The 22,105-nt window shown below is 36.1% G+C and overlaps 3 protein-coding genes across 8 annotated transcripts in view; 1 reads left to right on the forward strand and 2 right to left on the reverse strand.

Moving 5' to 3' along the window:
* The first annotated feature begins 27 nt into the window (after nt 1–27).
* On the forward strand, nt 28–5,652 carry tmem138 (transmembrane protein 138). 2 transcript variants are annotated; one of them, XM_059535800.1, is made up of 6 exons: nt 34–184; nt 640–705; nt 2,770–3,204; nt 3,471–3,642; nt 4,453–4,528; nt 4,808–5,652. In XM_059535800.1, exons 3-6 carry the CDS (start codon nt 3,077–3,079, stop codon nt 4,918–4,920), a joined length of 489 nt encoding a protein of 162 aa, XP_059391783.1. In that variant the 5' UTR covers nt 34–184; nt 640–705; nt 2,770–3,076; the 3' UTR covers nt 4,921–5,652. The 2 variants fall into 2 exon arrangements, with proteins under 2 accessions (XP_059391782.1, XP_059391783.1); XM_059535799.1 differs by lacking the exon at nt 640–705 and having other exon boundaries at nt 28–184.
* Nucleotides 5,653–6,851: 1,199 nt separating this feature from the next.
* On the reverse strand, nt 6,852–9,320 carry tmem258 (transmembrane protein 258). Its single transcript, XM_059535802.1, has 4 exons — nt 9,212–9,320; nt 8,068–8,177; nt 7,835–7,963; nt 6,852–7,017 (listed from the first exon to the last, which is right to left on the reverse strand). Exons 1-3 carry the CDS (start codon nt 9,212–9,214, stop codon nt 7,837–7,839), a joined length of 240 nt encoding a protein of 79 aa, XP_059391785.1. The 5' UTR covers nt 9,215–9,320; the 3' UTR covers nt 6,852–7,017; nt 7,835–7,836.
* A 2,762-nt stretch (nt 9,321–12,082) lies between these two features.
* Nucleotides 12,083–22,105, reverse strand: part of myrf (myelin regulatory factor) — a 31,804-nt gene continuing 21,781 nt past the window's right edge. Inside the window, exons 9-27 of one of the 5 annotated variants that reach the window (XM_059536429.1) lie at nt 21,971–22,047; nt 21,769–21,879; nt 20,905–20,995; nt 20,341–20,541; nt 20,038–20,146; nt 19,204–19,313; nt 18,963–19,123; nt 18,799–18,871; nt 17,298–17,380; nt 17,144–17,212; nt 16,957–17,040; nt 16,277–16,356; nt 16,061–16,174; nt 15,220–15,447; nt 14,174–14,267; nt 13,985–14,047; nt 13,208–13,313; nt 13,028–13,102; nt 12,083–12,809 (exon numbers count right to left, since the gene is read on the reverse strand). In XM_059536429.1, the coding sequence (XP_059392412.1) occupies nt 12,726–12,809; nt 13,028–13,102; nt 13,208–13,313; nt 13,985–14,047; nt 14,174–14,267; nt 15,220–15,447; nt 16,061–16,174; nt 16,277–16,356; nt 16,957–17,040; nt 17,144–17,212; nt 17,298–17,380; nt 18,799–18,871; nt 18,963–19,123; nt 19,204–19,313; nt 20,038–20,146; nt 20,341–20,541; nt 20,905–20,995; nt 21,769–21,879; nt 21,971–22,047 (2,013 nt within the window). In that variant the 3' untranslated portion in view covers nt 12,083–12,725. Of the gene's footprint in view, nt 12,810–13,027; nt 13,103–13,207; nt 13,314–13,984; nt 14,048–14,173; nt 14,268–15,219; nt 15,448–16,060; nt 16,175–16,276; nt 16,357–16,956; nt 17,041–17,143; nt 17,213–17,297; nt 17,381–18,798; nt 18,872–18,962; nt 19,124–19,203; nt 19,314–20,037; nt 20,147–20,340; nt 20,542–20,895; nt 20,996–21,768; nt 21,880–21,970; nt 22,048–22,105 lie in introns of all 5 variants that reach the window. The other 4 variants (XM_059536428.1, XM_059536427.1, XM_059536430.1 and 1 more) reach the window with 4 other exon arrangements.

The raw sequence follows: 22,105 nt of genomic DNA on the forward strand, positions 1-22,105 counted from the left end.
CTTCGCGCCGTTGCCATTGGAGACGCGGCAGCGCTCGCGCACTACTGTGGCTCGCGATCAGCTCAGAAAGTCCGTTACGATCACGCGGAATCAGGATGTTTTTCCTATTCATACTGAGGATTTCACGATTCACACGGAATTAAAGAGAGGCGAAGTCTGGGTCTGGACTTGCACTGGTTCAAAGGTGTGTACACTTTTAAAGATGTGTGCGTTTGGTTAGCTTTTAGCCTTTTTAGCCGGTTAAATCTCTTGTTTATGACTTTGGTTTGACGTAGTTTTGCTTTTGTTAGTGTTGAACGTAATTTTATATGTTGTAGAATTTAATTGCGGTAAATTTAATCTGTTGATATGATTAATACTGAAACATTCAACTTGATAAATAATCACGAGAGATTTCAGAGTTCACACGAATCCAGAGAACCGACCGCTAATCTCGTGCCTTCTGTCATCACACACAATGTGATTCATTCACTGCACACTGTCGGTGTTTCACGGTTACCGTCGGGAGTGTTGAGGGAAGTTGGTTAAAATCTTTGTTTAGGCTGTATGTTTGTAGTTTTGAATCAGACGGAGATTAGAGATTCCCAGAGCGTCTCATCTCCTCCTGCACTCGGTGAAATTAACCCCTAATCCCTTCAGAGACCTGCTGCTCCTCCCGTGAAACACCTTAAATAACACGCGCTGAAGACCAGTGTGACTCCACAGGTGATAGATAGATAGATAGATAGATAGATAGATAGACAGACAGACAGATAGATAGATAGACAGACAGACAGACAGACAGACAGACAGACAGACAGATAGATAGATAGATAGATAGATAGACAGACAGACAGACAGACAGACAGATAGATAGATAGAAGTAGATAGATAGACAGATAGCTAGATAGATAGATAGATAGATAGATAGATAGATAGATAGATAGATAGATAGATAGGTAGACATTCAAGAAGATAGATAGACAGACAGACAGATAGATAGAAGTAGATAGATAGATAGTAGATAGATAGACAGACAAACAGATAGACAGACATAGAAAGATAGATAGATAGACAGACATAGAAAGATAGATAGATAGATAGATAGATAGATAGATTGATGGATAGATAGACATTCAACAAGATAGACAGACAGACAGATAGATAGAGACAGACAGACAGACAGATAGATAGAGACAGACAGACAGACAGATAGATAGATAGAGACAGACAGACAGACAGACAGACAGAGATAGATAGATAGAGTGAGAGACAGACAGACAAAGTCAGACAGAGACAGACAGACAGACAGACAGACAGGGATAGACAGACAGATAGAGAGAGATAGCCAGACAGACAGACAGACAGACAGACAGAAAGATAGAGAGACAGACAGACAGACAGAGATAGACAGACAGATAGAGATAGATAGACAGACAGACAGACAGACAGACAAGACAGACAGATGGAGAGACAGACAGACAGAGAGACAGACAGAGAGACAGACAGAGATAGACAGACAGATAGAGATAGATAGACAGATAGAGATAGATAGACAGACAGACAGACAGACAGACAAGACAGACAGACAGATAGAGAGACAGACAGACAGACAGACAGAGACAGACAGAGATAGATAGACAGACAGACAGACAGACAGAGACTGACAGACAGAGACAGACAGACAGATAGAGACTGACAGACAGAGACAGACAGACAGAGACTGACAGACAGAGACAGACAGACAGACAAGACAGACAGACAGACAGACAGATAGATAGATAGATAGATAGATAGATAGATAGACAGACAGACAGACAGACAGATAGATAGATAGAAGTAGATAGATAGACAGATAGCTAGATAGATAGATAGATAGATAGATAGGTAGACATTCAAGAAGATAGATAGACAGACAGACAGATAGATAGAAGTAGATAGATAGAAGATAGATAGACAGACAAACAGATAGACAGACATAGAAAGATAGATAGATAGACAGACATAGAAAGATAGATAGATAGATAGATAGATAGATTGATGGATAGATAGACATTCAACAAGATAGACAGACAGACAGATAGATAGAGACAGACAGACAGACAGATAGATAGAGACAGACAGACAGACAGATAGATAGATAGAGACAGACAGACAGACAGACAGACAGAGATAGATAGATAGAGTGAGAGACAGACAGACAAAGTCAGACAGAGACAGACAGACAGACAGACAGACAGGGATAGACAGACAGATAGAGAGAGATAGCCAGACAGACAGACAGACAGACAGAAAGATAGAGAGACAGACAGACAGACAGAGATAGACAGACAGATAGAGATAGATAGACAGACAGACAGACAAGACAGACAGATGGAGAGACAGACAGACAGAGAGACAGACAGAGAGACAGACAGAGATAGACAGACAGATAGAGATAGATAGACAGATAGAGATAGATAGACAGACAGACAGACAGACAGACAGACAAGACAGACAGACAGATAGAGAGACAGACAGACAGACAGACAGAGACAGACAGAGATAGATAGACAGACAGACAGACAGACAGAGACTGACAGACAGAGACAGACAGACAGATAGAGACTGACAGACAGAGACAGACAGACAGAGACTGACAGACAGAGACAGACAGACAGACAAGACAGACAGACAGATAGAAAGATAGAGAGACAGACAGACAAACAGATAGACATTTGAAACATAGATAGCTTGCTAAATAGAAATTTTTTTTCTGATGCGATTTTATCTTCTCCACCATCCATTCAGGAGGAACATCTCAGCACGCTCCGATGAGGATTTCAGTTCTTCAGGACCATTAATATTCCCTCGAGCATCTGAATGTTTACTCCTCACCGTATCCAGCATGGCTGAATCCAGGATTAAACGGCCAGTGGAACAGCTCCAGGAATTATCCTCGCTGTGCTTTGGTTTTTCATGGAGTAGCAGGAAGTGAGATGGAATTTCCTCCATATAATCATGACGAGATGATCTCCTCCTCAGACGTCTGCTGAAGAGTTTCATATGGCCGAGGGCTGTGGTGTTGTTTTCTAGTATTTTACTGATCGCTGCTGATATGCTCCAGACCAATAACTACTCGCTGGTGCTGCTGATCCAGCTGGCACTGCTGACCTTTGACCTGTTCGTCAACTCCTTCAGTGAGCTGCTGCGGGCCGCGCCGGTCATACAGCTTGTGCTCTTCATGTGAGTGCATTACAGATTTCACCACATTATTTATAGCATCAGTCTGTGATATGCTCTATATTAAAAGCAGAAAATATTTAGAAAATAAGCAATATTTTCAAAATACTATAAAGACACTTTTTTTCTAGAACAAATGTGCAAAAGTTTAGCAATGACGATGTCATGGGATTGATTCCCAGATGGACTGATAACATGTAAAACTTGAATCAGTGCAAATGCATGAATGTTTTCTAACATTATATCGCTTATCTGTCCTGTTTCGGCAGAATCCAGGACATCGGCATCCTGTTTAACGTGATCATCATTCTTCTGATGATGTTCAACACATACGTGTTCCAGGTGGGGCTGGTGTCTCTGTTACTGGAGCGATTCCGAGCACTGCTGATACTGTCTGCTCTCTACCTGACTCTCAGCATCTGCTTTCACTGCTGGGTCATGGTGTGTACACACACACACACACACACACACACACACACACACACACACACACACACACACACACACAAGCTTTGATTATTACTAGATACTACATGGAATCTGTGAGCACAGTGATCATTAGAGTTAGAGTCATAAGAGAAATGTAGAGTTATATTAATTCCTCGCCATGTTTAAATCCATTCTGCTGCACTTTTGCAAATTCTAATTGTATAATATTTAAAAATAAAATTAATTACATTCATAACCCATTCTGATTATTATTTTTCTTAACAAAAAATTATAATATAATATATAATAACAAAAATAAATCTCAATATACTCCCGTTTTCATTCATTCTGTTCCTTTCATGTGTTTAAGTTTTTAGAAAATTGTTATTGTCTTATTATTGTATATCAATAAAAATGTTTAATAAAATGGTACAAAATGAATAGCTTTTGTCATTTGTGAAATTTAGTAGATTCCTCATCATGCTTAAATCTGAATAAAATTTTACAGAAAATTATTATTGTATATAATAAAATAAACATAAAAAGAAATTTTATTATGTACGTTTTTCAAAAATACTTTCATATCCCTTTATCCTGTTAATTTCCACTGTTTAAATCCATTTTGCTGAAAATTATTTTTTTATACTATATAAATTAAAAATGATTTAGAAAGTCTCCAAAATTGACTTTGCAGAAAATTATTCATGTATGATACATAAAATAAACATTAAATTAAAAAAGATTTACATTGCGTTCCAAATTCCTTCCATATTTGTATTTCTAGAATTCTAATTCTCCTTCATTCTGTTCATTTCCCGTCAGAACCTGAGGTGGATGGAGTCCAGTCGTTTTGTGTGGACGGATGGGTTGCAGGTTCTCTTTGTGTTCCAGAGACTGGGTAAGCCGGCCGTAAGACGTCAGCCAAACCCCGAATTGGATTTCAGGCGAGGGTCACTGTCAATCTCGTCAAGAGCCTCTCAATCCCTTACTTCATGTTAGGAGATACAGGCCTAACCTTTCTCTCTCATGACACTAAAGCTGTTGTAGAGGTGTGATCAAACCAGAGGCTGAGTTTTCTTCCAAACAGACTGTTAATCAATGGCTCTTTACTATTTAGCAGATTTGCTGTTTCCGTAGAAGTTAACCAGTGTCTGTCGATTGTTTTGTATCTCCCCAGCTGCTGTGTTGTATTACTACTTCTACAAACGCACAACCGAGTATCTGGGAGACCCCAGACTTTACGAAGATTCCCCGTGGCTCCGTGATGCATTTGCTAGAGCGCGACAGTGAAACGAAACGCCTGGAAACGAATCCAAAATGGAGCACGGGGGACGTTAACGTTGTGCTATAACAACACACAACCAAAGCATTTCAAGAAAAAGAACGGATGGACTCTTTCAGAGCCCCACCACCTTAAAACAGACTTCTGGATTGTAGGAAAGAGCCAAGATGGCGACTGGAGAGATCTCATTTTGTGTTTTTAATGACTGAGAAGCCCAACGAGATATAACATCATGAAACCTGACATCTCAATATCTCTAAACACATTTTAGTTCAATAGTACATGATCTAACAGACGCTAAAATGATCATAAATTACTTCTTACATGTTGGTTGTGTAGAAATCTCATTGTGTAATGTAAAATCTCTTTTTATATGGTTTTGGATCATTGCTTGAGCAGAGTTTGATCGTGCAGTCGAACTAAGAGAGATTTCGTTCACTTCGGTTTGCCTTTGAAACGACGAGTGGAATTTGGTCTCAAGGAATCGTGTGAATTTTTATATATTGTGCCCATTTTTATTAACATTTGGTTTGTAATATTCTCTTAAACATCCTCCAAGTGATGCACATTTGGTATATTTTCAGTAAATTGTCGACTGAGCATCAAAGTGCCTCACTGTTCACCCAACACTTCACTAAGTGAGTGAACAGCAGAGCGTCAGTGCACTTGTTATGCTGAAATCCAGATCCTATTTTTCTGTTATTCATGTTGTACCAGTAAACATTTTCCATTGTCCTGAATCGTGTCCCTAATGCTTTATTTCTAAACATAAGCATTCTTTAAGGAATAATTCAACCAAAAATAGTCCTCAATCCATAATATCGCTTTCTTAAGTAAAAATGTCTTCTCGTCCGAATCAAGAAAGTATGTGCAATCTAGCACCGTGACAGCAGTCCTAAACATTTTGGTGTTATTATGGACTCAAATTTGGTCCAGAAGCAATGGTGTAAAGTTAAAATGCCTTAAAAATGATTTATTTCTTACAAACATGCATGCTTCATAAAATGATAACTGATGGACAGAAGTGGTGTAGATTATTGTGATGTGTTTATCTGCTGTTTGACTCTCATTCTGACGGTACCCATTCACTGCAGAGGATCTATTGGTGAGCAACTGATGTAATGCTACATTTCTCCAAACCCGATTAAATATTTTTTGGGTGAACGGTTTCTTTCAGTTTTCAGTGCACGTCTGTAGTCTCTTTATCTCTGAGACAGGCGACGATCTCCACGCTGACAGATTGTTCTATTCTGATCAGTCAGATTAAGCTTGGATTGGGGTTTTACGCTCCACAAACAGCCCGCAGGACACAAATAGCATGCTATGTTTTCAAATACCAAGCCAACTCGCTCCTCTCATCATGCGAGGATGAATGTAGGAACATACTGACGTATGAACATTTTAAAATATACTCCTCCTCAGGTCATCCAAGATTAGGATGAGTTTGTTTCTTCATCAGATTTGGAGGAATGTAGCATAACATCAGTTGCTCAGCAATGGATCCTCTTCAGTGAATGGGTGCCGTCAGAATGACGAATGAGAAACACATCACAGTAATCCACACATCTCCAGTCCATCGGTTAACGTCTTGTGAAGAGAAACACTGTGTTTGTAAGAAACAAATGAATTAATATTTAATCAGATGAAGCATTTGTTGGTGAATCTCTGCTTGACATGTTGCTGTGGGAAAAATAATGACTGACTGATTGTAAAATATTTTTCTATGAATTATAATAAAAGTATTTTAATAATATTTTATTGTTTAGGATTAAATGCATGGAATAATTTTAATGTGAATGAAATACTTTTATAAGGAGTTACTTACAAAGGAAGTTAAGCACATGACAATGTCTAAATATAGAGGTTTTAATAAGGAAAATAATCCTCAAGAATGAAAGCATCTCTAACAGTGGACACATCAAATAAAAGCAAGAATCGATTTTGGATTTTTTACCAAAAACAGTTTTTATTAAGTATTAACCCACAGTCTTGCCCATTACACCAGTGCAAACTCCCTCCAAAATCCCAGTGCTCCTGAAGTCTCGGAATAAATGTTCTGATCCCCTTGGAATGTGTTCCTGTAGCCTACATGTCATTTCCACAACCTGATGAACACAAATACAACAGAAAACCATGATCCTTGGGTCATGCCGAATCTGTGGATATAGATTTGGCCAGGATCGACTGTCTGAACCACACGTCTGACATTATGAAATATGTCATAAATTGCAATATATTTTAAACCATTTGACATGTCTAGAGATATAACAAGGTTTGTAAAAGTACTTATAACGGTTGGAAAACATTGTTCAAATTTGGTTATTTTTGTATCCTTTCATTCCCTGGGTTATACCAATTCTGATGATATGTCACTTGTCATAAAAAGGTAATTGTGACTTTTTTTTTTTTTTTACTAATATTAAAATAAACTAAAAAAAAAAAAACATTAATTAAAAAAAACTTTTGTTGCTTGAAAAAAAACTACAAACTAAAAAAATACAAAGTTTATTGCTCATTTTTATAATGTTTTAACTTTATTTACTAAAATAAACAAAAAAATAACACTTTAATTAAAAATTTAAATAAAAACTGATTCAAAATGTTAACTAAAACGCTAATATTTAAAGTTTTCAATTTTTTTTTTGCTCTTTTGAGTTTTTTTCCTTAGAATTCTGTTTTCATCTCACACTTTTTTTATCTTTTCTTAGTTTATTTCCTGACATGGAGTAAAAAATAAAAAGGTAACTGCAGCACTAATATCTGACCATTCTTCTCAGAATTGCGAGTTGATATCTCTCAATTCCCGAACTGTAAGATAGAAACTAGGCTCAGAATCGCGAGAAAAAAAATAAATAATAATTGCCTTTTTTATCTCATAACAGATAGTGTTATAACCCAGTTGAGGAGCATTAAGACACTCACTTTCAGACATAAATGCCGACCCACAGTAAGAGGAACAGAACGCCGAAGCCCATGAAGAGCGACGCCACCAGAGAAATGAGCAGCTCTTTGTACAGATCTCGCGTGTACTTCGTGGACGTTACTTCATATCTGAGAGAGAGTCAAGGATGCAAATATACCAACATCTCTTCAGGCTAAAATTTACAAACACCTTTCTGATGACGAAATGCAAATCTGTGAATAGTGAAGGATACACAAAGAACCAGGCGGTGAAGAACATGCCGATGGCCAGCAGCACTACAGTGAGGTGAGGAAACACGGCCGGGTTCACCAGACTGGTGTATCTCGTCATGGCTTCCAACTCCTGCACAGAGAATTAGTCATTCACACATCAGTGCACTTGACTTCTGACATCTAAAGATGTTCAACATCATGCTGAAACCCAGAATAAACTAGAACAACAACACAAGCAGCACATAAAGAGCCTGGAAAGAACAGGAGTATAAAAGTATAATATCCACATCAGCTGAACTGACATTAGTTTTCTAGTGCGGATTAACAATTCTGAACAGAAACGTGGATTAAACTCGCACAAAACAGCTGATAGATATATAAAATACACAAATGTGACCCTGGAGCACAAAAGCAGTCTTAAGTCACTGGGGTATATTTGTAGCAATAGCCAACACTACACTGTCACAAGTCAAAATTATAGATTTTTTCTTTTAAAAATCAAAATCATCATCAGGATATTAAGTAAAGATTATGTTGCATGAATATATTTTGAAAACCTCCTACCGTAAATATATCAAAACGTAATTTTTGATTAGTAATATGCATTGCTAATAATTCATTTGGACAACTTTAAAGTGATTTTCTCAATATTTTGATTTTTTTTTTTTGCTCCCTCAGATTCCAGATTTTCAAATATTTGTATCTCAGCCAAATATTATCCTCCTAACACGTCAATGGAAAGCTTATTTATTCAGCTTTCAGATGAGGTTTAAATCTCAATTAAAAAAAATGTTTATCCTCAATTACTGATTTTGTGCTCCAGGTTCACAAATGTAAAACCTGACACTAACTAAATGAATAGTGCAACCTAAATGTAAACACTTCTCGTTTTATAATTCACATGAAGCTTATACACATACATATTTATGACTAAATATGCACATAACACTTTGAATAACGTCATTATCTGTGTCTGCAAAAAAAGCTTCATCAGATCACAGACTCCTGACTGTAGCTAACAGCTAAAGCTACTTACAGACACAATTTAACAAAACGAGCGATTAAAGGAAATACAAGACGCGTTATCTCCAGTTTCAATTCATTTCTGCACTCTCTAGCATTTAAGAAATATAGTAATTTGCAGTAAAATCATGCGCAATTTACCATCGTGTGACAGGTAAAGGCAGAATCTGTCCGACAGGAAGAAGAGCAAGAACAGCCACGTAAGTACAGTGACCGGAAGAGGAGTTTTATTTTGCACAATACAAAATAAAAGTCCAAAAACGCCATAGATAGATAGATAGATAGATAGATAGATAGATAGATAGATAGATAGATAGATAGATAGATAAGGTTTTTCATGATGACTGTCACACAAGGAAGAATTTAATTGTAGTATCCAGAAAAATATTTAATTTATGCATTATATTTGCGTGCATTTTTATTATTACATCAGTACACATAGATGAAAAAATTATGCAGATTAACAAAAAATAACGATTACGTATCAAAATACAAGAGGCTTTCAGAAAGCCCAGACAAAGCAATGGAAAATGTAACAAACACAATAGTGAGTCAACAGTTTTTAATATTTTAGTTCTTACTGGGCTTTAAGCCATACAAATAAACATAATACAGACAAGTAAGAAAAACTTTTTTTTGTCCTTTGGTGGTGTAAACAGTTTTTATTTTTATACCACAGTTATTAATAAACAGGGAATGTTTCACCCCACTGAAAACAAAAAATGTTTAATGTTTTTAATCAATTATGATTAACAGGTAGCTAACTAATCATAAATGTAGTAAAATCATATTATAAAAAACGACTTAATGACATGTAAAAAGATCAGAAATAAAATATATAGTTGTACATAGTGAAAGATATGAGTTCTAACAATAAAAACCAAACACAAGAGCATTAAAAGGACATTTTATATATCACAGAGTATTTAAACAGTTTTAGATGGCACAGAAACATTAGAAAAATATATTTACAGTGCATAGTTTGGAAGTGCTTCCACAAGAGGCTGGTTTATTCATGACTGAATATGTGATATTCCCAGTGATTTGTGAAAATAACCATATATTAGATTTCAAAAGATCATCCCAAATGTTTTATACTCAGAATCAGTATCATGCATTAGTATGGCATTATGGAAACTCATTTTAGTGCACATTTCATTTTGAGTCAACACTTTGTTGGTTCTCTTCATGATTTGACCATGACTATCATAATCACACATCACCCAGCCTTACAAAGACTACATTATGGCTTTCCTTCACTCTTAAAATAAAGGTGCTTCACAATGTCATAGAAGAACCTTTTTGTCTGAATGTTTCTATAAAGAACCTTTAACATCTGAAGAACTGTTTCTGTTTCACAAAAGGTTCTATGAGGGGAAACAAGGTTCTTTAGATTATAAAATGAGCTGTTTAAAAAAAAAAAAAAAACCTTTGAAAAGTTCTTTGTGGAACCAAAAATAGTTATTCTATATCATCGCTGTGAAGAACCTTTTAAAGCACATTTATTTTTAAGAGTGTTAATACTTTAAAATATTCAAACAACATCTAGAACATCAAAATTTTATGTGTACAAGGATAAGAAACAAACAGAGACAAAATGACTCTATGGTGTTGAAATTTATACAGTGCTGGATTACATGAAAGATGCAATACATCTACTCATTTTTCTTCTCGGAAAACAAAATAAAAAAGAGGGAGGGGGAATTTTAAAGATAAAGAAATTAGAATGAATCTACTGAGTTTTGGACATTGTCTGACAAATTCTCTGATCAAAAGTGATGTTTTAACTGTTTAGACAAAATAATGTTTAAACTGTACATGAATATTCTGCATATATATACTGCTCAAAAGATTTATTTGAACACAAACAATCATTGGTTACTGCTAATATAAAGTATAGTATGCATGAAGCAGCATACTCTAATTAGAACAATGCATTAAAAAATGAAAGAATGTACCGTGTTAAAAAAAGAAAGGGAAAGAAATAAGTGACAAAAGTACCACAGTAAAACTCATTATGAAGTGTTTCCTGACCGGTGTTTAAACTGGCAATAATGATCCAGTGTTTTTGACCGTGTTTAACTTGTGATTGCCATTGGTTCCAGTTTTAAGAAGAAATCCAGTGACTATCTTGAACAAATCCAGTAGTTGCTTTTATTTATGTATCCTCGTTTCTTTCTTTCTTGAGATGAGCTGATATCCTTACTTGAGTAACTATTCATACTTTCATACTATACTTTCTACACTGCTTACTTGATATCTGTATCTTAACTGTTTCTCTCCAGTGGACGCGACAGCAGAAACGTAGAGACCCTGTCTGTTTAATATTACTAAAACCCTCCATATTGTTTGACAGCAGTTATGGGAAGTTTAACAAAACATGAGGTAAACAACCTGATTTGCATATCATTAATAATGAACTGTTCAGTTAAAGCTATTTCCAGTGTATAAATAGTAAGGTCGAGAAAAAAGTAAATAAAATACAGATAGTCTATTATAAAGAGAGCCGTTTAAAACTAGCTAAGCAAGAAGCAGATTTGGAGAAATTTATAGCATTAACCATCAGAATGAGAGTCCAAACAGCTGATAAAAACATCACAATAATCCACAAGTAATAAGCCAAAAGCTGCATGTTTGTAAGAAACAAATCCATCAATATATTTTAACTTTAAACCGTTACTTCTGACCAAAATATGAGTGCATTATTCATAATGATGCTTCCTCCAGTGAAAAAAACATCAACATCAAACATCAAAATCCATCAATATATTTGTTTAGAGCTGCTTTGGACTGTTTTCGCTTGTAAATGGTTTTTGATCTATGCATATTTTGCTCCTGATTCAGACGAGATGACATTTTTACCAGAGAAAGCGATATTATGGATTATGGATTCGTATTTTAGCTGGAAGCAATGTTTTAAAGTAAAAAATGCCTTCGTGATGGATTTGTTTCAGAAAAACACACAGCTTTTCACATCACAAGATGTTAACTGATGGACTGGAGTAGTGTGGATTGTTTTAGCAGCTGTTTGGACTCTCATTCTGACGGCACCCATTCACTGCAGAGGATTCATTGCTGAGCAAGTGATGAAATGCTACATTTCTCCAAATCTGATGAAGAAACAAACTCATCTACATCTTGAATGGCCTGAGAGTACATACATTTTCAGCAAATTTTAACTTTTTGGTGAAATATGGTTTTAAAATTAATTAAACTGTTGACATGTTAACAAATCCAGTTTAACGACATTTAAACAAAATGCAAATAATGTGCACTGATTTCTGTGGAATAATCTGCTCTGATGAATCATGCACAAAAACCTGTTTTAAGAATGTAAATAAGGTCCTTATAGGACCTCATTGGTACCTGTTCATATTGTATCTTAGCAAACAAAAGGCATTTTAATAAAGTAAATGTATGCGTGTGTATGTGTGCACGAGTGTATGTAAGCAGTAATATATAATCAAGGTTAAGACAAAGTGATTTTTTTTGAAAAATGCAAATTTTCCTTTTGCTTTGAACAAATACGCACAGAACAAACACAGTTAGGACATCTTTATCAGCTCGCCCAGATAAAACAGTCCTCGAATCTGAAGCGGTGATACGAGTGGACACAGGAGAAGTCGCAGCTGAATAGCATGAATCTTGACACTGCTTAGCATGTGGTTTGAATGAGGAAACTGTACTCAGGGCACGGTGAAGACACAACATCGTCTTCACTGCTACATCCGGTTTGACTCTGAAACACAAAGGTTAAATGCTTAACTTACCCATCACACTGAAACAGAGTCTTAACCATGCACAATAAAAATGCATGACTGATCTTTATAAGAACTGGGAAGTCTGATTCATTTTTGTGAACTGATTCTTTTGCACAGTTCATGTGAATCAAGCGGTGTCTGGTTAGGACACACTGAAAGAGGAAGAGATGAACCATCAAGTGTGAAGTTCACTCACTGAATGTGATACTTGGAAATGGTAGGTGACCTCTTGAAAAGGCATAACAGGAAGTGACCACAGGTGGCTGGTCCCCTGTCAGAAAAGAGGTTTGCATGTGACAACCGAAGCATATTTATAGAGTGACATTCTCAGTTACTGAAGGTGCAACACCATATAAACTGGGGCCAATAATCTCACCGCTGTATAAGTGCTCCGCTCATGTGAGAAAGAAGCTTCTGGATGATTTGGACAGAGTTGCCCCCTGGTGGCTCCACACTGCCACACCCACACCTCCTCAGAGGAGCTTAAAAGACAACAAGAGATCTGGATGAGTCAGAAGTGTATCAGGGGTGATTCTAGGGTCAGAGGATATTCGGGATTATCCCAGACATCTGAGGACAGCCACTGAAGAAATACTAAAAATTGACACACTGCAAAACACTTTAAACAAATAATTCATCCATTCCTTTTTTTTTACTCACCCTACCTCATCTTAGACGTAGATGAGTTGGTTTCCTTATCAGAACAAGTTTGGAGAAATTAAATATCACTTGCTCACCAATGGATCCTTTGCAGTGAATGGGTGCCGTGGAAGTGGAAGTGAGGAAGAAATGAAGCATTATTATGGACTGGTATTTTGGCTAGTAACGTCTACATCACAAGACGTTAACTGATGGACTGGAGTAGTGAGGTTTACTTATGGATTATTGCAATGTTTTTATCTGCTGTTTGGACTCTCATTCTTACGGCACCCATTCACTGTAGAGGATCCACTGGTGAGCAAGTGATATAATGTTACATTTTTCCAATTCTTTCCTGATGAAGAGTGACCTGAAGGGTGAGTTCATTTTCAGCTTTTTATGTATTGAGTGATCTATTCCTTTTAAAAACATAAAACCATCACACAAGTGGGAAGTAATTTCTTACAAAGCAAATCTCTCAATATTACTGGAATAAGAGTGTGTTTATACTCACATCATGTGCAGAGTAATGTAAGACATAGATGAGTTTCTATCTCGGTTTAGAAACACAGTAAAGCTGCAAACAAATAAAAGACATCAGCTCAGAAGCCTGAACTCTTCAATGCTGATTGATAACAGGCCATTATGTGAGATATTATATACAGTATATATATCTGAGGATATTATATCTGAACACACACACCTGCAGGTCTCGGATAAGGAACAATCGAGAGTTCGGATCTCCTGATCCATCTCGAGGATGTGAAGTTTGCTCAGACACGTTGGTAGATTTCCATCTGTGTATAAAACAATATATGTATATACTATTATATATATATATATATATATATATATATATATAAAGTATATAGTACAAATATATATGCATGATGAATGTTATATGCATGATGAAACCCAGAGCTACTGGATAACACAACAAATTCCTTGTGTGTGTTTTTTTGCATACTTGGCAAATTAAGCTTATTATGATCTTGATTCTGAAAGTATATGTAGGTAAAAATAGCTATTTATTATCATGCATTGTTATGTTGATAAATATAACTATATTTTAAATACTGATGGAAAAAATCACCCTTTTTAAGACATTAAGACATTAAAGAGCCAATACATATACTGACTGTTTTCAAAGGCAGAATTTACAAATGTTGTTAAACATAAAATTTTAATAGAATAAAAAATATAAAAAATAAGTATTTTCAAAATGTAAACACTGAAACATATTAATGTTTAAGAGTAAAATTATTTTAAAAGCTTCTTTGATAAAAAAAATCACCCTTTTCAAACATTGCAGAGTAAAATACATATATTGTCAAAACTACTGTCAAATGCAGAAAATTGTAATTATAAATATAGATTATAAAAATAAACTATAAAAAGCAATGAAATATAATTGAAAATGATTTAATTAAAAAATTCAAATATATTTTAATTTAACGTTTAGTTTTATTTGTAGTTGGTAAGTTTAGGTATGAAGTTGGATTAAGGGATTTTTAAAATATGCTCAAGCAGAATAAGACATTAATATGTGCTTTATAAGTAATAATAAATAGGCAATATGCTAGTAATATGCATGTCAATAAGCAACAAGATAACTTATCCCTTAACTCATGTGTTATCAAAAATTTACATTTTATATATATATATATATATATATATATATATATATATATATATATATATATATATATATATATGTGTGTGTGTGTGTGTGTGTGTGTGTGTATGTACCCTGTGTGTTGATACTGCGCTGTCTGCGGGACGGTGGCTCTTGTCCACCAGGAAAGCGTTTGGTTGCTCTGCTCAGATCCGGAGGCTGGGGCGGCCGTTTGCCTTTACTGAGGAACAGAGGAGCTGACGTGTGACTCAGACGGTTCTTGTTCCGGCTGTCTTTGTCCAGCGGCCGAGACTTTGCCTTCTTGTTAATAGTGGTCTGGGTGGGAACACTAGTGCTCGAGTCTGAGAGAGAGATACAATGAGAGAGAAATGATACTGTATGTGAAAAGAAGGTTTGAATGAGTCCTTTTTCTATTTAATCCAACAAAAGGAGCAGCATAGAAGAGTTTTTAGACTATATTATTGATTTGGCAATTCACTAATTCATTAATTTGTTCATTCCTCAAAATGATTCTTTAATTCAACAATTGAAACACTGGTCTTTTTGACCAGACAAAAAAACAGAGTAAGGCATGTAATAATAAAGTAGATACATTTTAATTTCTTGAATAAAGTGTCACTGGTATCACTATTTAAATGTATAATGTATTATAAAGATATTCATCATGTACATTATAATAATGCATGATCTTTTATATAATTGTAACTAAAGTAAAAAAGGATTACAGTTTCTTCAGATTTTTTTGTTAAATTAGAAGTTGTTTGTTTGTTATTTGTTTAATGGATTGTACTTTCCAAATTAATAGATAACTATTTTAATCTATGAAAATTGTTCATGAGATCATACAGTGCAATACAAGCCATAACTAATGCATTAAACATAGGCCTACTTCTATAATGCAGTACATAGAAAAGTGTTCAAAATTTCTTATTTGCCTGGTGATTGTTGTCATACCTGGAGTGGATTGGTTGTTTCCTGGCAACAGACTGATAGTGGCTGATTGGTTGGTTGTGGCAGGTGTTGGAGGGCAGCAGGGCGGGTGATTGGACAATGATGGGGAGGTGGAGTCTGTAAACAGATAATGAACTTCTATGAAAGTAATAATCCACATATGTGTATTGCGAAAAAACACAAGAGCTGTATTGTGAGCATGAGTGTGTGTTCTGGAACCTGGGGAGAGAGTGGACGCGGTCGCTCTGGCAGGGGAGAAAGAAGCCTGACGAGCCAAACCCAAAACAGAACGAGACCTGCTGAGACAGAGAGAGAGGTCCCATGAGGCCTCTTTAATATTTCATCCGTTTCTCACAGAACGAGATTAAGCTGAGAATAAATGGCTCAACCTTGGCTAAGATTTTCCAAGATACCAGTTTGAAACAAAAGTTTTCTGCATCTATTTCAAATAAATGCTGTTCTTTTGAACTTTCTTTCATCAAAGAATCCTGAAAAAAATGATCATGGTTTCCACAAAATACTGTTGTTAGCATAGATAATACTAATATATGTGCCTTCAACAGCAAATCAGCATTTTAGAATGATTTCTGAAGGATCACGTGACACTGAAGACTGGAGTAATGATGTTGAAAATTCAGATTTTTTTATTGAAGATCCAGAAGATACATTTTTTTTTATTGAAATTAATTTTTTTAATATATCCAAGCATTCAACTGTAATTTTTTCAGTATTACAGATTTTTCTGTAGTCTGGTCAAAAAAATTGCAGCCTTGGTGAACATAAGAGACCTCTGACTGAAACAATTCACTTAAAAGTTTTTTTTTGGGAAACCTAGGGACTGAAAAACCTTTGGTCATGGATGAGAAGAGAAACAGGGAGAAAGGAAAAGGACAGCATACCGCAGATAGAAGGATGGACAGAATGTGACGGTTGCAGTGAGGAAGGGTGTCCAAGAGATGAAGAGAAGGCAGCGGGACGCAGAGCTACAAACCACATTGACAAAAAGCAGCAGGAGATGAAAGAGTACAGAAATAAAGAGAAAGACCTCGGTGCATGATATAGAGAGGTGTCCGTACACATACATACCCCTCAACATCACTGTTGCTTCCATGGTGTTGAAGATTGAGCACATAGAGGATGGACATGGAGATGACACTACAGAACGAGATGATAATGAGCATGAAACAGACACTCAAAATATTAATTCTAATGTCCGGGGGTGAATGATTCCCTCTCTCACCTGAAGGCCATAATGATGACCAGCGCCAGGATGGTGCCCTGCATGAATCTGTGACTCAGGCAGCCCTGCTGCGGGACGGACCGCTGCAAAAACAACAACAATTATCTCATCCCATCAAATTCTATTTCATCCCAGTCCAAATGATTCTATTTCATTACATTCTATCTCATCATATACCACTGATTCTGTGCAATCCCATTCTTTATGTTCATATCCTTTTTATGAATATATCCTATTTTTATTCCATTCCATTCCACATGATTCTATCCTTTTCTATAGACGGTTTCATCGGGCGCACGCGCCTGGCCCTAAGTTAACTTCCGGTCTGTGTTGTGTATATCGGTCTGACTGCGGTGCCTTCTACAAACGCTGTTAAAGTTAAGGTGATGAGTAAACTGAAGTTGAGGTCAGGTGGTTGTGATGCTGGATGTGTTTCCCAAACATTTATTAATTTGTGGAGACCCGCCACGATTTTAAAACTAAACGTTTTTCTAAAAGGCTTCATTGAATGAACATGAGCACGTACTGCACGTTTAATAATAAGAATAATTCCTTACATTTATATGTTTAAATATCAAAACGAAGCACAGGTGTTTCTGTATTTCTGAAGGAAGCATGTTATAGGCCTGATAAAGCAGCTTTTGTGAGTGTAGCTCTGCTTCGTTTACAGCTGTTACTGGGGAAACCTCTATTTCTCGTGCTATAAAGCATCTCCTGCTGGCAAAGAATGAATTTGCATTTCATTAAGTCCGCGTGATTTACGCAGCAAACATATTTTGTTTATCAAAAAAAAAGGATCTACTCTAGAGGTACTTGGCTGTTGTTATTGATTCTATTTGGAAGTCTACCGGAAGTTAAGTTAGGGCCACAAAAGCGTGCATGCGCAGTAACGTTTGTTTATGTTGTTGCCGTTGAAACCGTCTATAGGATTCCATTCCATATGATTCTATCCCATCCAGAATTATTCTATTCCATTCCACATGAGTCTATCCCATTCAATATGATTCTACTTCACTCCATATGATTATATTGCTTATATCTAATCCAGTATGATTTTACTCTATTCCATATGACTTACATCCTATCCTATGATTCTATTCTATTCCATATCATTTTTGTCCCATCCTACAGTATATTATTCTACTCCACTGCATATGATTCTATCCCAATCCAAACTGAATATACTCCATTTCATTTGATTATCTTATATCCAATATGATTCTATTCCATTTAATTCTGTCCCATCGCATTCCATATGTTTCTATCAAGTTTCATGTCAATCTTTCCCATCTCATCCAATGATTCATATCCATTTCATATGATTTATCATGTCCCACATGATTCTAATGCATTCCATGTGATTCGTTCATATCCAATATGATTCTATTGCATCACATTAGTGGAATTTCATTACACAATTTCATTACACTTACCTATACCATTCCATTATTGTTTTTAATACATGCATTTTTTTGAAGAGGAAGACTGTTTTAAATCTTACCTTGCTTCCTGGCCTAGCAGTTTTTTTCTTGAGTGGGCCACTTCCTGTTCTGCTAAAGTAGCTTCCTGATTGACTAGAAAAAATATAATGTTTCTTCAGACTTTCTAACTTTGAATTTACTCAAACAGATGCATGTGTGAATGCACAGCTTCATAAGCACACACCTGACTGTGCCTCCGCTGACAGAGCTCTTCATGCTGTCTAGCCGGCGCAGTTTGGCGAGTTTTCGGTTCCAGCGTTCAAGCTCGTCAATGCGAGTCTCCAGATTATCAGTGAGTTTGCAGAGTTCCTTCACCGCACCCACGTTCTCCATAAAGATCCGCTCCTGCAGAATCAAAGACACAGATGAGAAAGAGGCAGAGAGACTGTGTGGGCATCTGTAAGAATATGTTTGTGTGCTCATACTTTATTGACCATCAGCAGATTAGGGATGGTCTCTCCGTTAGCACACACCACGTCTCCTCCCTCCTTCACAGCCTCCGGCAGAATCTGCTGGACCTCCTGAGCGATCACCCCTGATATCACACACAGCTTGTTAACTGGACACACTACGTTTCTCTTAAGCACTAGTTTTACTGTCCTACATACTACATAGTGATTGTAACGGAATAATCCTTTATGAATAAATCTCAAAAAGAAATGTCCGGGTCACATATTGCCTCATAATCAAGAGGAGAAAATAAGGAATGATTTTAGAGCAGCGTTATTATTGCTTACTAAAATTGAAAAAATGCTGGCATATACTAAAATATAAATATTTTTGTGAAAAATGTATATTTAAAAAAGCATTAAAAAAATTAGAAACGTTGTCTTACCATCAAACTGAAATAAATAAGTTAAAGTACTAAAATTGCTAAAACTAAAATAAAAATGTAAGCCAAATAGAAATATTAACAAACGAATAAAATAAATTAAACTAAAATTAAAATGAAAACTGAAAACAAAAATCGAATTCAAAATAGTAATAAATATACATAAATAGTAGTAAAATAACACTGATTTAGCATTCATTTGATATTTTTTTTTTGCATTGTAATATTATTTTCATGACTGTTAAACATATTTTCACCATCACAAATTCTTATTACTGTAGAGACAAAATTATAAGAGTTGATGATTTCCATAGCTCTACAAATCTGCTCCAGTTTCTTAATGCAAAATATTTTTGTCCTTTAATTTTGGTGAGAAATATGATCTCAACTGGATATTTATACAAGGGTTGATCTGTGGAGACAGTACCGGTCTCAGAAGTGGCATCAATGCCCACTGTGGCTGCAAACTCAGGCTTATACTGATAATGCACCAGCCTCATTTGGGAAATCCGCCTCAGGTTATCAGTGGTGTCCACCTGAAGAAAGAGAGAGAAGGTATGTTATATACTGTTTTCAAATACAAACAGTTAAATGATTCTATTAACATGGAAATAGTTCAGGAATATAAAAAAATGTTTGCATGGTTGGTAAAAGTTCTTAACCGGCAAAAAAGTAAGTAAAAAACCTTTTGCGGGTATAAGGAGAGATATGCACACACATAAAAATGTACCTCCTTCACATTCTCCTTGGCTCTGATATCAGAAGGATGCACAAGGGAACCCATAACCTTCACATTGCCGTGTACAACCAGAGCCTCATCCGGCCGGTCTGTATTGATGCCGATCCGGCCGTGATGGTACACAGAGTCGGGCATCTGGCCTCTCTGCCACAACACTTCACTGTCACTCTCAAATTGACCCGGGTTAGAAGCCTGAGAGACAGAGAATGACAGAAAGAAAGAACTAAGTAATAGTATAATCATTTAAGTAATTGGCTGGGAAGGGAAGGTGTTACTGCAAATTCAGTTGACTTTTAAACAGATTCACACATAAAATTTCAAATAAATATTTTGCTAAATTGCAAAAATTAAGTTTTATGGTTTCTTCAGAATATTTATTTCTCAATAAGAATAAAAATGTCACTACAAGACCGAATCCTTTTGGAAGATGTCAAAAGTAAATGCAAACAAATTCAGCAGCATAATCATTAGACTGTAAGAGTAATAGCGATTGGCACAGAAACAGGTTGTGATTGGAGGAGGTCGGTCAGACACGACCAGACTGACAGCGGTTACCCTGACGATGATCCTCTCAGAGACCTGAGCTGCCACCGTGAAGCACTGACTGTGACACTGAGCCTGAAGAGCTACTGCCAGCATGAAGTACCTACACAAAATACAAACATATCCTAAGAGAGGACAATCCTAAGAGTTTTAGGGAAATATTATGTTATTTTGATATTATGTAATATCTGTGGACAGAATTGGCAGTATTTGGAGAAATGTAACATTATATCACATGCTCACCAGTGGATCCTCTACAGTGAATGGGTGCCATCAGAATAAGAGTCCAAAGAGCTGATAAAACATCACAATAATCCACACAACTCCAGTCCATCAGTTAACATTTTGTTAAGCAAAAAGCTGCATGTTTGTAAGAAACAAATCCATCATTAAGACTTTTGACTTCTGGCCGAAATAAGGGTCAATTATCTATAATACCACTTTCTCCAGTGAAAAAGTCCTTATCTTTTTTTTCCCATTTACATCGAAATACTCCAACATACAGTAATTTTATGGACTGTTTTTTTTTGTAAACTGTGATTGCATATTTATCTCCTGATTAAGATGAGACAACTTTTTCACTGGAAACAGCATTAGTATGGATAGAGGACTCTTTTCTCTTTACAAGATGTTAACTGAGTGGAGAGGTGTGGATTATTGTGATGTGTTTATCTGCTGTTTGGACTCTTCATTCTGACGGCGGCACCCATTCACTGCAGAGGATCCATTGGTGAGCAACTGATGAAATGCTACATTTCTCTAAATTTGATGAAGAAACAAACTAATCTACACAGGGTGACACAGATGTTGTCAAAAGAAGATAGAAGTGGTAAATAAACCTGGTCAGGTTTACTTTGTCATGGTTATATATTGTACCTCTGGTCGGGGTTCGGTTTGCCTTTCTTTCTCATGTTATTGGCTGTGGTTTCGCTGAAATGGAGACGACCCACCGTTACTTTGGTCACCTGCTCTGGTGGCAATGTCACTCTGTAAAGCATATAGTTAACATTTATGCCACAGGTCAATTCAAATCCACGCTCTTAACACATAATATTAGCAAATATGATGTGAAACTTACAATACTGGTTTAAAGGGTCTTTTACTCCGGTCAGACTGTGACTGTTCCACATTAATGGACTGATTCATCGCTTCCAACTGGAAGAGACACAGATAAAAACATGCTAGAACAGGCAAGAGATTATAGGCAGTAGTA

This window comes from Carassius carassius, chromosome 43, assembly GCF_963082965.1.
Source record: "Carassius carassius chromosome 43, fCarCar2.1, whole genome shotgun sequence".
NCBI classification, from domain to species: Eukaryota; Metazoa; Chordata; class Actinopteri; order Cypriniformes; family Cyprinidae; genus Carassius; species Carassius carassius.

What these genes read in the sequence shown, in the direction of transcription:
- tmem138 (XM_059535799.1), top strand. Translation starts at nt 3,077, where the DNA reads ATGCTCCAGACCAATAACTACTCGCTGGTGCTGCTGATCCAGCTGGCA. An exon ending in GCTTTCACTGCTGGGTCATG is followed by an intron (nt 3,643 to 4,452) that starts GTGTGTACACAC and finishes ATTTCCCGTCAG; the next exon opens with AACCTGAGGTGGATGGAGTC. An exon ending in CTTTGTGTTCCAGAGACTGG is followed by an intron (nt 4,529 to 4,807) that starts GTAAGCCGGCCG and finishes GTATCTCCCCAG; the next exon opens with CTGCTGTGTTGTATTACTAC.
- tmem258 (XM_059535802.1), bottom strand. An exon ending in TTCACCGCCTGGTTCTTTGT is followed by an intron (nt 7,964 to 8,067) that starts GTATCCTTCACT and finishes ACTCTCTCTCAG; the next exon opens with ATATGAAGTAACGTCCACGA.